The following is a 14,514-nucleotide window of genomic DNA, read 5'->3' on the forward strand; positions in this document are numbered from 1 at the left end:
ATTCCATTGATTTTGGACTTAAAGCACACTTTGAGAATACCTAGAAGATGTGGTTAAGCTTAATCAATCATAATAGATGACATATATGATGTGGTTAAGTTTAAACAAATAAAAGAAATGATTAAATCGAAATTTCTCTAATTTGAGTTAAAATCAGATTAAATTAAATTTTAGATTCTGCACGTGTCTCAGTATTTTGGCCATAACTTTCAGCTCAAATATTGAATGAAGGTGAAACTAGTGGCATTGGAAAGCAACTCAAAATGAAACAAATCATTGTGAAATAGGATTTTCCCAATTCGGACGTTTGCTATGCCAAAATCGTTTCGCAATATAAGAACACAAATCTGGACGAATCCTATTTCGATTTGTACTTAGATTGCTTCCTAATTTGACTAGGAGATTGAAGTATGATTTTTCTAGAATTCCTAGGGCTTATAGGGTTTGTTTTACACCATATAAATAGGCCTCTAAGCCTTGAAGAGAGGTGTGCTTAGTTTTAGACATAAATTATCTTTTTGGAGGCTTGAAGAGTTGAAGAAAAGAATAACATGACTGGAGGTCATTCTAGCACCACCATGAATGGCTAAATTCGTAATAGGGTGTTGATGCATCCATTTCCAAGTAACAATGGTTTAATTGTATTTTAATTTGGGATTTTCTATATACATGATGGTTGTATAACTGTAAGAATTGATCTTAATGTTTATATTTAATCATTATAAAATTATTCTCTTATGTTAGAAAGCTTTTTATATTGATTGAACTCAATCATTTATATTTTCTGTAATTATATGAATAATTGTTATACAACGATTTTAACTGATATATGATCAATAGAATTTGATAGGCCATGCCTAAGGAAGACGAATTTGTCTACACCCTAGTTTAGTGTAATTTAGGTAGACAATTCGTACTAACTTAAGATGAGTTATGTTTATCAATTGATTGTGTGTAACTGATTAAGATATTTGATAGTTCATACCTAGGAAAGACGAACCGTACTGCATCTAGAGGTTAGGCAAATAGTTCGTGCCAACCAAAGATGGATTATACTTATGTCTTAATTAGGGTATTTTCTTGATTACTCGAGTGAGACAAGCCCTATATCATGCATAGTTCAAATTTCCTTTATTAATTTATGATTGATCATTGTTATGCGATTAGTAGTGAAATCAACCCCATATTCTCTCTCATGACAATCTACTTTTGTTTTATTTTATGCATTTACTTTATAAATCCAAAAACAACAATCATCTTTTAATTTAGTTATATTTAATTTTGAAAAACTTGATAACAATTCCCACGCAGTCTTAGAGATTCGACACCCTCAATATAGCCCTATTCTACGAGGATTCGTACTATTGCAAGTGGTATTTTATTATTGATATATTTTTGCTTTAAAAAGACCACATCAATCAAGTGTCTATAAACATTTAAAATACACATTAAATTCTTAAAGTCATTAATATCAGTTTACTAACTTAGACTAACGTTTTAAATGTTTATAAACACTTGGCACTAGTTTAAATGGGTTAGAGAAAATTTCTGTCTTTTAATAAATATTTTGGGTACTAATGTAGATATTGATACACGTGGATCATTTTTATTGGTTGGACATGAAGAAAATAACAATTGGCAAATCTTCTATTAAAACCTGAATGGAAAATATGACAAAATGACTTATTTGTCACTAGCCCAAAACTCGGACATTTAGTTGTTACATTTAGAAATTTAGGTCTTTAATTGTCACATGGACAAAACTCTAAAAACTTTTGTGGTTATTTTTATAAAATAAAAAACAGAAAAAATTGACGAATGATAGATTTAATTTAGATTAAATTTTTAGCAATCCTGTCCTTAGCCTATCAGCCTATGACTAATTGACCGGGTTATTGTAATACATATTGATTGTTCTCAAATCTCAACAACTAGCAAGCTGCAGTAGTATTACGTTTCGAGAAATGCTACAAGTATTTTCAAGTGTCTACTCATTTGATGTGGCCGTAAAAATTACCATCTCATTCAAAATTCTACGGAAATTTTCGCAGCCACATCAAAAGGTAAACACTTGAAAATACATGTAGCATTTCTCTTACATTTTAACACTTTGTGACAATAACCAACACAACGGAAGAGAGCAAAGAGGTATTTTGGTGCCAAACAAACCCAAATACGTTCATTCATTTTATAAATGTGGCCCATAAACTTAAAGATATATAAGAGTAATGCTAAAAACCACATTTATATCCAACAATTATTCCAAAAAAATAAGATACAAAAAGTGAGATATCAATAGATCATCACTGTACCTCACACACAATGTGGGACAGCGACTACTGCTTGTAAGCCATGTAAAAGGTTCCATAGTTTACCACATTGACAACAACAAAGGTTATCATATTACACTCGATGCCAAAACCAGACAACTCCTCGTCAGATATCGCATCACTAGTTGACACGGTTGTTGATAGTCTGTAATTGGGAAACGATGTTTCAATCAAATTACTGTATATACAATGTTTACGTCAACCAAAAAGGCTAAATTTGCAGGTTTTAAGTCCATAAACAGAAGGAAGAATAATCTGAGAAGAGTTTCTGAGGCACACATATGAATTGTGCATTCACTTGAATCATAATATAATGATACAATAAGAAAGATAATAGTTCAATATGATTGAACAAACAATTGAATATCCCCTTCTGTAAAATATGAAGAGTAGGGTGCAAGCTTGCAATGCGCCTACCTGTGACAATACTCTAAATCATTGAGGAAGAACTGGAGGGGCAATTGTGCGGGTATTATATGACTTGCAATGGCTGCATTTCTGCCCAATTATGTGGAAGTAAACTTCAGTAGTATCATTGCAATCATTACACAGTATCCACACCTGCAAAAAAAAAACACTCTTGCTTCTTAATGTCTTCCAGCAAATTTTGCTCACAAATGGAAAGAGTTCAGTAAGGATAATGTACAGGGATATTCTGGTGGATCAAAATCCAAATATTGGAAAAACACATGGCGGGCCCTCTCCATACTAAGTTTTCAAAGTTTTAACTCTAGAAAAGGCATATCCGGATACCAAGGGTTGGCTTTCTCCGAGGCTATGAAATGGATTACTGCAGAAATGAGTAATTTAGAAGTCTCTCTTGTGTCACTCTAAGAATGAGGTGACTTTTAAAATCACCATTTGATCAAAATCCAATAATGATCAATCACAAAGTCAATGATAATTTTAGAAGTCACATCATTTTGGGAGTGACACAAGAAGGACACAAAAGTAACTTGTAGCATTACTCTGCATAAATAGTGTTATTATGTTGGTCTTTAATTTGGTTTCTGTAACTTTCTTCTTTTGTATAGTTCTGCGGTTGTAGATCTATTACTCGTGTCCATAAAATAAAAAAATGTGGTGGCTTTCTTAGTTATTAAAACTTTCTTCCACCTTTTACATTTCTTTCCATATTTTTTCAGAAAGCGTAGTGTTTGTGTGTGCAAAATCATATATGCTTGATGAATGCAAAAATATTATTAATAATACTCAAATCATAGAAACATATCATCCATTAAATAAAGATATTATGATCTATCTAGTGAAGCACTTAGGTCTCTGCTTGAGCATATTTTACATCCATAAAACAATGGGCAACAAGGGTAAATAGCTATTAGATGTGAACAAGGATGAAAAGTAAGCACCTTCTTGTTCCGGTAATCCTCAGGCATGACGGTAACTGCTATCTGACAAAAATAAAAAAACAATATTAACAAACTATTGTGAAATTTTAGATTATGTAGGATAATTACTGTAGGTAAGCATAACCAGCACATTACTAAATCTTTGTAAAAATATGCAGATCAAATACAACCATCTATAAGATAGCTCAAGTTGAATAAGTCTACCTCCTCATCTATTCTCTTCCAGGTTCGAGACATGTCAATTATTGACTTCGAGCATATGGGACAGCAGTATCTGTGTGATGCAACAAAATTAAGGAATCAAACAGAATGCTTTGCCTTGCAAAAAACATACAACTAAGGCAACAAGAAGTTAGGTTGCTCACTTGTCACGCTTTATCATCTCTTCATAACATTCGCAATGCATTGTGTGTCCACATTTCATTACAATTGTGTCTTTAAGTGAGTCAAAAAGATACTACAAAATTACCGTAACATGTTAGAACATCACAAACAATTCTACTTAAATACACAAATAAAGCACACACAAAGCACACCTCATAGCATATTGGACAGTGGTTCCGCATGGAGTTCTCCACACACAAATGGTTATCACGCAGACCAACTGAATAGCAAGACCCTGTGTTCTTGCAAACATTAATAGTGAAGAAAATTTTCTACATACTTCAAAAGAAATTCATGTACCATATGGACCTCTGAAAGGACTCATGTAGCATAATTCATAATTAATACTGAAGGGGAAAAAATAAACATATTTATTTATGCACAAAACAAATTCATGTAGCATAATTAAATTTGCAGGCAAAAAGGACTCATGTAGTCAACCTCAATCATTTGGAAAAAAACTGAACAAGCACTGCATTTTTGAACCGGACAAAGGAATACATCGAAAAATACACATTGAAGACGATTTTATGGCTGGCATGACCCATCCAACAGGCAAGCACTGAGTTATGAGACCACAAAAGATGTGCCAACTGAAAAATAGAAACTTCCATTTGCAAAAAGCCCTTACATGAGAGCACATAAAAATAAATGTACACAATTTTTACACTTACGTTTAGTAAAAATGGAAAAGCATATATGCTTCCGGGATGCATATGGACCTCCAAAAGAACCCATTTATGTTATAGACATTCATTCTGTTGACATCTTTACCCTTTTTTTCCTTTTTCCTTTTTTTCTTTTTTGAGGTTTTTTTACATATTCACAACCCTTAAGATGAAACGTAAATTTGGACTTTTGAAAAGAAGATGAATTGTAAAATTTTTAGTTCTTCTGTATAATATTCCAGAAGAACCATCTGCCAAAGAACTTCAAAAGCATATAATTGGAAGGCTTTTCCTATTGCAAGGCAATCAGGACAACTATGTTTCTTTCAAGCAAGACCAGGTAGATGATAAGATGCCTAATAGATTCTGCGAAATCGAAGAACATGGTTATGGACGCCCATTTCATCAATCAGCAACATCCTTTTCACCTATAACTTAAAAAAAAATAAAAAAATAAAAAAACCACTACTCTCTATATTTTATTATTTTACTCAAGGTTGCATCATGCAAAGAATTGGAAACTGGAGAAAAAATATTTGAGACGATATACCAAAAGACACTCAGCAATACTATCAACCTAGGAAACAAAACAAGTATTATCAACATTCAATGGAAATTAAAGTAAAACTGATAAATCATCCTCACAAACAAAAATGAACGTGTAAAACATAACACAAAAATGGTAACTCCAGTTTAACAAAACAGATGTTGAAAAATTAATAAACAACAAAAGAAGAAAATGTCATGTGCTACTTTTGTACAACTACTAACTGCTGAATAAACAAAACCAATCAAAATGACAAGTTTCTAGTTACAGGGGAGGAAATGCATACCACACTTGTTGCAATGAAAGAAGTTCTCACGACCACCAACTCTGGTAGAAACAATAAAATTCAGAGCAGAACATCATTTATATCATCAATTCAATGATAACACACCAGATAAAGAAACAAAAGACATTAATCATACTTTGCTTACTAACCTGCAGATCCCACAATCAGCGCAATGAAACTGCTTTTTGTCACTCTGAGATTAGTTAAAAGGAAAAGTTTGCATCAATAAAATGAACGCAAGTGATATAACAAACAAATATCACAAATCAGAGTGCCAAATCTCATCCTAGTTCATATGGAAGATAAAATTTGCAAATCAAAAACATTAAAACAGAGAACATTTTCAATCTAAGATAGGTGATTACATCGTCATCATAGAATTTGCAAACTTCACAAAAATATTCCCCCATACGGACGCCGCAGTTTGTACAAACTTGAGCAAGCTAGAACAGGAAGAGAAATATGAATGAAACCAATTAGGATATTGCAAACAAATAAAAACCAGAAAGCTTCACTTAAAATTACAAAGAAACACACATACCGGCTGCTCTGTGTCACATACTGAACAAACAACCTGAAACCACATTACAAGCGATTCACAACAACGTATAAAATTCATAACATCGTTAAAGGAAAAAAAAAAAAATCAAACAAACAGATGAAGCAGGATGTCGTACTTGTTTAACATCGTAACGAACGAGTTCATGCCGATCACAGAAGTTGTTCATCATGCTCTGGTATATCAAATACATAAAAATTAACAAACACCCAGATTAAGAGAAGGCACAAAAGCCAAAGTATTAAGATTAAACAAGAAGAAAAGTCCCAGATTTATGTATGTATGTATGTATGTGTGTATATATAGTAAATGCTATACCGTGGCCTCGTTGTGACAATGGCGACATGGATAGATCTCGTTGCAGCAGGGAGCTCGAATCTTGCATCTCCTTCTATAATGCTTGCACCTAACAAAAACCCGTCAAGGAAAATTGTCAAAAACCCCAAGACCCTGCGTAAATTCTTGAGAAAAAAAAAAAAAAAAAACAAGCCAATGAATCAATCAAGCTAGAAGAGGAAATGAGAAGCAACGTACCCGTAACCCATCTTCCCGAAATCAAGGCGTTCATTCACTGAGCCTTCCATGAGTATTGGCTAGAGATTTCCAGAGAAAGCCTGGGAAGGAACACCAGAGAAAGCCCGGGAAGGAACACAGAGAAGGCGGCCAAAGATGATGAAGGGGGTTTAGTTTCCTAATTTGGGAAGATAGTGGTGGGTTCTGTCCTTTGTCTCAACCCTTAAAACAGAAAGGGGGGCCATGCCAGCATGCTATAGCACCGAGACCCCCCTTTATTCTCATTTTCAATATTATCTTATAATAAGAGATTATTGGAGATATATAATAAATTAATTACGTGTGGTAGTAATTTAATTGATTAAATGAAAATAAGTATTAGTCAATTAATGCCAACCTAAACAAGACCACTTGTACAAGTAATTTTCATATTAAACATGAAAAAAATCTTTTCCATGTCTTATATTAATTTATATTTCATGTTGTTAAATTTTTTAAGGGTGTTATGCAAACAATTAATTATTTAGTAATCAACAAGGTATGTCTTATACACGACTGTCACATTAGTGTCTTTTTGTAACACATGTTATGAAAAAATAATTAAATTTTCTTTTCTTCATTTTACTTGATTAGTGTGATCGTGTCAAATCAACATTATCACATTAATCTAATAGTATGTGAGTGAGATAAAAGACGAGCACTTAGCGGTACTCTGGGATGAAAAATATACAAATATAGAATTTTACGGAGTTTGATATGAATTTTTATAATTTCGTTAACACAGACTCCTAAAAAATAAATATTGTAACAACAAAAATAAATAATGGGTATCTTATTGCATGCCCACACTTGAGGAGAGAGAGAGGATAAGGTGGGGCCGGTATGGGGAGGAGGGGTGACTTGTGGAGAAAGGGACAGGCGCCATAAAGGTAGCGAATTGGGGATCAGAGCCACGAATTCAAGCAATCGTTGGGGCATTTTGACGAACACCTGCCCTACGCAATAATTCCACATCTCGCCAGTTTTTGGTGGCGTTTGGCAACCGGTTAGGCAGGGGAAATGAACCCCTGTAAACTTCAATCATACAACATGTGCCTAAAAATTAATAAATAATTTAAATACACAATATTCTTAAAAAAAAAATTTTTTTTTATTTTTACGCCACATCATATTACTTTTTTAAAAATAAAATAAAATATAAAAAAACCCGCAAAATCACCATAACAAACAAACATTATAGTTCTTTTTCAGGAACATTATCTTAGCAGTTATGTATGATCAATCTTGTTATCTTTACCGACCGGATAATTTATTTGACCAATTCTTGTTTGGTATTGATAAATGTAATTCTAGTTGTTTCAGGACTGTCTATCCTTTGTTTGTTTTCTTTTTGTAATTTCTCATTTCCCTATTGAATAGAAAAACCAAAAAAAACAAAACAAATATGGTTTCACTTGTTTTATGGTTATTCTGTTATAATAACCTATTAGAGGATTTGTCGGATTATGGATCAAACTAAATTTTAAATAAATCTACGGGTTTGTTTGAGTTTACGCTTTCAAAAAGTGCAATTTTAAAATAATAATTGTAAAATGTGTGATTTAAAACGTGATTTTTAAAAATGCAGCTAAGCGTTTGGCAAAATTGCAATTTGACATTTAAAATTGCAGTTTAGCCTTTAAAATTATACGTTTTTTTTTTTAAAAAAAAAAAAAAAAAACACACACAACATATTTTCTGCGTGTTCAAATCGCAATTTTTTAAAAACCACAATCCCAAACAATTTATTTTTTGAGATTTTGTTTAAAATCGCATTTTTTTGTTTATAAAACTGCAATCACAAACGCACCCTAGAAAGATTAATATGCAATTGTGATTTCACTTATTCTAGTTAAAACATATAAACAAAATCCATTAAAATTTTTACTAAATTGTGAAGGCTGTGAAAAATAAAAAAATAAAAAATAAAACTAATAGTTTACGAATATAGGAGTGAAAATTTCATCGAATTCATGTTCCTTTAATTGTTTGGTACATATAAAAATAAAAGAACAAATTTTTTCTTCAAATTGGATTTTTTTTTTTAAAAAAAAAAAACCTAATTAAAATTTTAAAATATATTAGATATGTATTCTTAAAGCAAGTGATTATTAGATATATGCTTTGCTAATATTATTAAAAACACATATGAGAATTACATATTCTAACAATATATATTAATTTAATAGAATAAATTAAAACAAAGCTTTTTTATCCGAAATGAAGACTTTTTTTTTTTTTTTTCTTTTAAGTTTATGTGAAAGCTGGTTATTGGACACGTGGGCATCTGAGGTTGGGAAATGTTAGAATAATCATTTCCACGCATTTAGCCCAACAAATACTGATGTGGCAGACCCCTCTTGTTAGTTTATTATTAAAATTTTATAAATTTTTGGTAACCGAAGCCGCCACTATCATGAATTGGGGTGGCGAGCCACTTGCAATTTCTTTTTTATTTTTTTATTTAACTTTTTATTCTTTTAATTTTGATTTAAAAATTTACAAAATTTTAATAATAAATTAATAAGAGAGTCCTATCAAATGCTGGCTAAATGCGGAGAAATAATTGCATTCTAGCATTTGCCAATGGACTGTTTGGTAGAATTTTGGCAACAGCCTTCCCAACAAAAACCAGTTATAAGACTCACGCGCTTCTTCTCAGACGCATAGAATCATATCCATTTCCTTTTCTTCTCTCTCTCTCGTTTATAAATAGGATGGAGTTGGACGGCTACTTTGATTTGGACATGACATCTAGGGCTGTTAAGTGGGCGAAGCATCTCGCGAGCAAGTTCGGGCTCGGCTCGCATAAGCTCGGCTCGTGCTCGACTCGAATATTAAATGAAGCGCTTCATAAACACAAATCCTAACTCGAATATTAAACGAAGCAAGCTCGGCTCGACTCGGCTAGGCTCGTGAGCAAGCTTGTATAAGCTCGTGTGTGTGTATATATATATATATATATATAAACTAAGTAATACATAAGTAATTATAAATCTCATAATTATTAAAATCTTAAAATTGCATTTATATTTAAGCGTTAGAGAATGAAAAATTCTAAACCCTTCGTGATCAAAGAGAGAGAGAGAGCAATCATTAAAAAGACATCGATTCAATTAGAGCAAACCTAAACGAAAGGAAGAATAATCAATCAAAAACTATTGAGGGAGATTACAAAATGTATAAACTATTGAAGAATCATACAGACCCAAACACTATTACTACCTGTTTGATGAGCGAGAGTGAGAGAGTGGAAAATGAGAGTTCAGGTGGAAGATGTGCTATGACTAGTGAGGGGGATTGAGAGAGAGACATTGAAAAAATAGTTTTTTGTAGGAGGCGTTGTCCCAATGCAGTCTGAATGCAACCTGTTAACTTATCCCACATTGTTAAGAAAACATTAATCTACAAATTTGCTTATCTATAAAAGGATGCATATCCTCTCTCTTTGAAACCAAATGCCTTGCTGTATTAACTCAGGCTCCATACTCGGCTAACTAGGTTAAGCAAATACTCATATGCAAACTAACTTCTTAAGCCGTTTAAGAGTACATGAAGTTAAATTTTTTTAAAAAAAAAAACAAAAACATTAAATATAAGAGCCAGCTCGCGAGCTGGCTCGGCTCGACTTATTATTAGCTCGAGCTCGATTTTTTTGGCTCGCCCTTGAGCTCGAGTAAAATTTAAATGAGCCAAGCCTGAATAAGGGAAGCTCGCTCAAGCTCAGCTCGTTTACACCCCTAATGACATCACTGGATCCGGAGCTTCCTCGACAATTCCTTTCCAACTTGCTTTCCAAGTTCCAAGTAAATTCTAACAAATTTGTTCAGGAGGATTAGTATCCTCTTAGGGAGAATTTTCACTTAATTATGTTTGAATGGTATTTTTGTCCAATCAAAAAATAAAAAAAATAAAAATACTTCTCTAAGAGCACGAGCAACATCATCATCCCTTTGATTTTTTTGAAGTTTAGGGAACAGAATTACTCTTTGCTTCCCTATCAAAATATATTTCACAATAATTTTTCTTATATTTTTCTCTATACCATTAAAATATTATTTCTTTATAAATTACAAGTTCCCTACTTACCCTCACATTTTTTCACAAAATTTCAACACAATCCTCAATGAAAGATAAAAAAGATGAAGGAGGTGAGAGGAAAAAAAAAAAGGGGTAACTTCACTTTAGATCCTTAAATTACTATGCGATTTGACAAGCCTCCCTCAAAATTCAAAACCTCTCAATTTGAACTTCTGAACTTTCAATTATAGTCAATTTGAACTATTTTGTTAGATTTTAAACGTTAAAATTGAGACAATAGTGTTTATACCTCTTGCTTTTTTTTATAAAATTCTAAATTTACCATTAATTCCAAATAAATAAATAAAAACAAAAATCATGGATATTTTGGTCTTTTTAGGTATTTCCGTTAGAAGTTAACCGCTAAATCTGACGAAATGATTTAAATTGACTGCAATTGAAAGTTTATGGGTTCAAGTTAATAGGTTTTGAAGTTTGAAGGGGGGTTATCAAATCACGTGGTAATTCAGGGGTATAAAGTAAAGTTACCTCAAAAAATAAATGTTTATATTAAAATATTGTATAAGGAACCATTTTTGGGTGGTGTTTGGCAAACAACACCAAACACCACCGCACTGTTTAGGTGTAAAAAAAAATAAAAAGGAAAATAATGATTGGTATAGGAAAATGAAAAAGTGGTATTGGAAAGTAAAAAAAAAAAATTTGTAGTGATTTTTTTATTTGAATAGTAATAAAAAATAAATGATGTGATATAAAAAGTGAATTATTTGACATAAAAGTAAGAATGTTTTATTTTTTTGGAAAAAATGAAGTGAATAGTATGGTGGAATGTGGGGGGATGTGAGGGGGATGTGAGGGGGTTTAACAAACAAGCCCTTGGTTCTCTACACACTAAGAAACACTGTAGTAACCCTTGTGGGTTTGTTAAATGTAGGAAATCTGATGTGAGTAGGTTTTTGTGGTTTTTTTTTTTTTTTAATTTTTCCTAAACATAGGAAAGGGAATGACATATAGGCCATCTACTGCAAGTGCTCTAATATAACTAGCCAGATACTCTCTCGTTCATTTGAACTGGAGATGATCATGTTCTATTCTAGAAGACTCTCCAAAGAGATTAATCAAACACGATATTAGTGAGTTAAAGTTTATCATAATTAGATTTTTGTCACATTTGGGTCAATCCGTTTATAAAATCATTTATTTATTTAAAATTTATTCTTTTTTCTTTTTTTTGAACAAAAAATTTATTCATTTTACACTTTAAAAAAACTCTCTTAAAATGGGTAAAACGAGTTGTGTTTGAGTTAAACCACTACAACGTGTTTATTAAATGGGTTATGCGGGTCGGGTCAATTTGACATGGCCTATTTATCAAACGAGTCGTATCATGTCACTCGCTTATTTAAATTTTTCATGTTAAGGTTGAGAAATCTGGCCCTTTACTTAAATGGATCATGTCAGGGTTGACCTTAAAGACAAAAAACAACCCTTAAAGACAAAAAATGACTTCATATGGAGAGGGTCAAGTGTAACCATTCATCTGTTCACATGCTTTCCATTTTTAGACAAAAACTCAATTTGTTTTCAATGGTCTAAAAATTTTGACAAGAAAAAAAAATTGTTCAACCAAAAACTTCAATTTTAATCAATGAATCCGCATTGCCAGCACAAATCCTTTCAAATTTGCCTAAAATTACACCTCTTCTTATCGATATGAGTTGCCAATAGACCCATTTCCACCCTCAAAACACAACGGAAATATCGCTTCCTTGCCAAACCATTGACACCAAATTACACCCATGCAAACCAATACTCCAACACAAAAGAGTAACAAATACATAAACTCATGCAACCTCTTTCAACAACAAAGGGAGACAACATATTTTACATACATATACCTTTATTATCTCCCTCTCCCTCACAATCCTCTTTCATAATTCACACACACACAAAAAAAAAACATGGGTTGTGGTGAATCAAAACACGATGTGGTGGCTGGAAACACCGTCCTTCACCACAAGAAATCCGACACCAAAGCCAAGAACAGCAAAGACATAGAAACCGTCCATGAAACAAATGCCAAAGATAACAATGCATACTCATTGGTGCCGCAACAACCAGCAGCCAAAAATGAAGACAACAAGGAGGTCGTTGGTGGTGCAGTTGTGGCAACTCGTGATACCGAGGATAGAGATGAAAAAACGGCCAAGATAAAAGACAACAAGGAGGTCGTTGGTGGCGTAGTTGCGGCGGTTCGTAACGCCAAGGACAAAGATGAAAATGCGGCCAAAAATGAAGACAACAAGGAGGTCATTAGTGGCGCAATTGTGACGGTTCGTGACACCAAGGACAGATATGAAAATGCGGCCAAGAATGAAGACAACAAGGAGGTCGTCGGTGGGGCAGTTGCAGCGGCTCGTGACACCGAAGACAGAGATGAAAATGCAGCCAAGAATGAACACAACAAAGAGGTTGTCAGTGGTGCAATTGTGGCAGCTCGTGACACTGAGGACAAAGATGAAAATGCAACCAAGAATGAAGACAACAAGGAGGTCGTTAGTGGTGTGGTTGCAGCGGCTCGTGACATTAAGGAAAGAGATGAAAATGCGGCAGCCAAGGAGGAAAATGGTGACAAACAAATAGATGAAGGGAAAAAAGGTGGTGATGTTAAAAAGCAAGAGGAATCAGGAGGGAGGTTGATATCTAATGATTCCCTAAACGATTACTTTACACCAAGGAAAAATGAGGAAGGAATTGATGGGATTGTATTTGAGGAAAGGTCTGAAGAGCCTGTTTATTACTCTCCCCACCATGCAGACGGGAAGGAAGATGTGTTGAATGAAAATGTGAAAGCTGAGAATGCTGTGGAAGAGAAAGAATTGGTTGAAGACACAAAAGTAGTCAAGGAAAATGGTTTGTAACCACAATTTCACTTTGATCGAAAGCATTTTTTAGTTAATGGGTCGTGTTGACATTTTTTGAAAGAAAAACTCTAGAAAGTTCTCCTGGACTTTCACACATTTTGAAATTACGCTCTCGAGGTTTAAAAACTCTCAATTAAGGATATCAAACTTTCAATTTCTTTCAATTACCCCCATCCGTTAGGATTTTTCATTAAATCTTGTCAAAATTTTCAAAATATCCATTGTTTTTTTTTTATTTCTAATATATATATTGCAAATATGTTTTTTTTTTAAATAAAAAAGTGGTATTTTTTATAATAAAAAAAATTGTGGTATTTTGAAAATTTTGACAATATTTAATAGAAAATAATAATGGAATAGGGTAATTGAAAGTTCGATATCCTTAATTGAGAGTTTTTAAACTTTAATGGGTGATTTCAAAACGTGTAAAAGTTCAAGAGGACTTTCTGAACTTTTTTCCTTTTTTAATTTAATTGAATTGATTTTGTTATATATACAGAAGAGGCCGTAAATGAGGATAAAGAGAATGTGGTTAAGGACACAGAAGTGTTGAAAACAACCATTGATGCAAAAGTTTTGAGCTCTACTTTAGAAGAAAAGAATCAAAATGCCGAGGAGGTATTTCTTGAATATTCAAATTAATCAACCTTTGTTGTGGTTATTGTTATTGTTGATTTTTGTTGGCGAAAATGAAATTTAGGACTTAAAAAGGGTGTTAGTGATTATGCAGGAAAATAAGGATGAAACACCTACCAAGGATGAGAACACAAAGTGAATGAAGAAGAGGATTACATGAAGCTTTGTATATCAAGTTTTAATAGTTTAAGCAATTTATGTACTTTTGTTGCCTCTGAAA

General features: G+C 32.8%; 2 protein-coding genes across 2 annotated transcripts; one reads left to right on the plus strand and one right to left on the minus strand.

The window, feature by feature from the left end:
- Window positions 1–2,226: 2,226 nt before the first annotated feature.
- On the minus strand, window positions 2,227–6,910 carry LOC132166057 (CHY-type/CTCHY-type/RING-type Zinc finger protein). Its single transcript, XM_059576812.2, has 13 exons — window positions 6,676–6,910; window positions 6,460–6,547; window positions 6,260–6,316; window positions 6,124–6,156; window positions 5,948–6,025; window positions 5,732–5,775; window positions 5,583–5,623; window positions 4,234–4,316; window positions 4,063–4,154; window positions 3,902–3,971; window positions 3,698–3,739; window positions 2,748–2,891; window positions 2,227–2,475 (listed from the first exon to the last, which is right to left on the minus strand). Exons 1-12 carry the CDS (start codon window positions 6,723–6,725, stop codon window positions 2,766–2,768), a joined length of 804 nt encoding a protein of 267 aa, XP_059432795.1. The 5' UTR covers window positions 6,726–6,910; the 3' UTR covers window positions 2,227–2,475; window positions 2,748–2,765.
- Window positions 6,911–12,695: 5,785 nt separating this feature from the next.
- LOC132168125 (kinase-like protein) lies at window positions 12,696–14,446 on the plus strand. Its single transcript, XM_059579213.2, has 3 exons — window positions 12,696–13,647; window positions 14,158–14,276; window positions 14,389–14,446. The coding sequence occupies exons 1-3, from the start codon at window positions 12,696–12,698 to the stop codon at window positions 14,431–14,433; spliced, it is 1,116 nt and encodes a 371-aa protein (XP_059435196.2). The 3' UTR covers window positions 14,434–14,446.
- The last annotated feature ends 68 nt before the right edge of the window (window positions 14,447–14,514 follow it).

This window comes from Corylus avellana, chromosome 2 (assembly GCF_965113065.1).
Source record: "Corylus avellana chromosome 2, dhCorAvel1.hap1.2, whole genome shotgun sequence".
NCBI classification, from domain to species: Eukaryota; Viridiplantae; Streptophyta; class Magnoliopsida; order Fagales; family Betulaceae; genus Corylus; species Corylus avellana.

Excerpts from the sequence above, each read along its gene's own strand:
- LOC132166057 (XM_059576812.2), bottom strand. The coding sequence starts at position 6,725 with ATGGAAGGCTCAGTGAATGAACGCCTTGATTTCGGGAAGATGGGTTAC. Across the intron at positions 6,317-6,459 it reads ATTGTCACAACGAGGCCACG|AGCATGATGAACAACTTCTG; the intron begins GTATAGCATTTA and ends TTGATATACCAG. Across the intron at positions 3,972-4,062 it reads GAGATGATAAAGCGTGACAA|ATACTGCTGTCCCATATGCT; the intron begins GTGAGCAACCTA and ends TGCATCACACAG.
- LOC132168125 (XM_059579213.2), top strand. The coding sequence starts at position 12,696 with ATGGGTTGTGGTGAATCAAAACACGATGTGGTGGCTGGAAACACCGTC. Across the intron at positions 13,648-14,157 it reads AAAAGTAGTCAAGGAAAATG|AAGAGGCCGTAAATGAGGAT; the intron begins GTTTGTAACCAC and ends TTATATATACAG. Across the intron at positions 14,277-14,388 it reads AGAATCAAAATGCCGAGGAG|GAAAATAAGGATGAAACACC; the intron begins GTATTTCTTGAA and ends GTGATTATGCAG.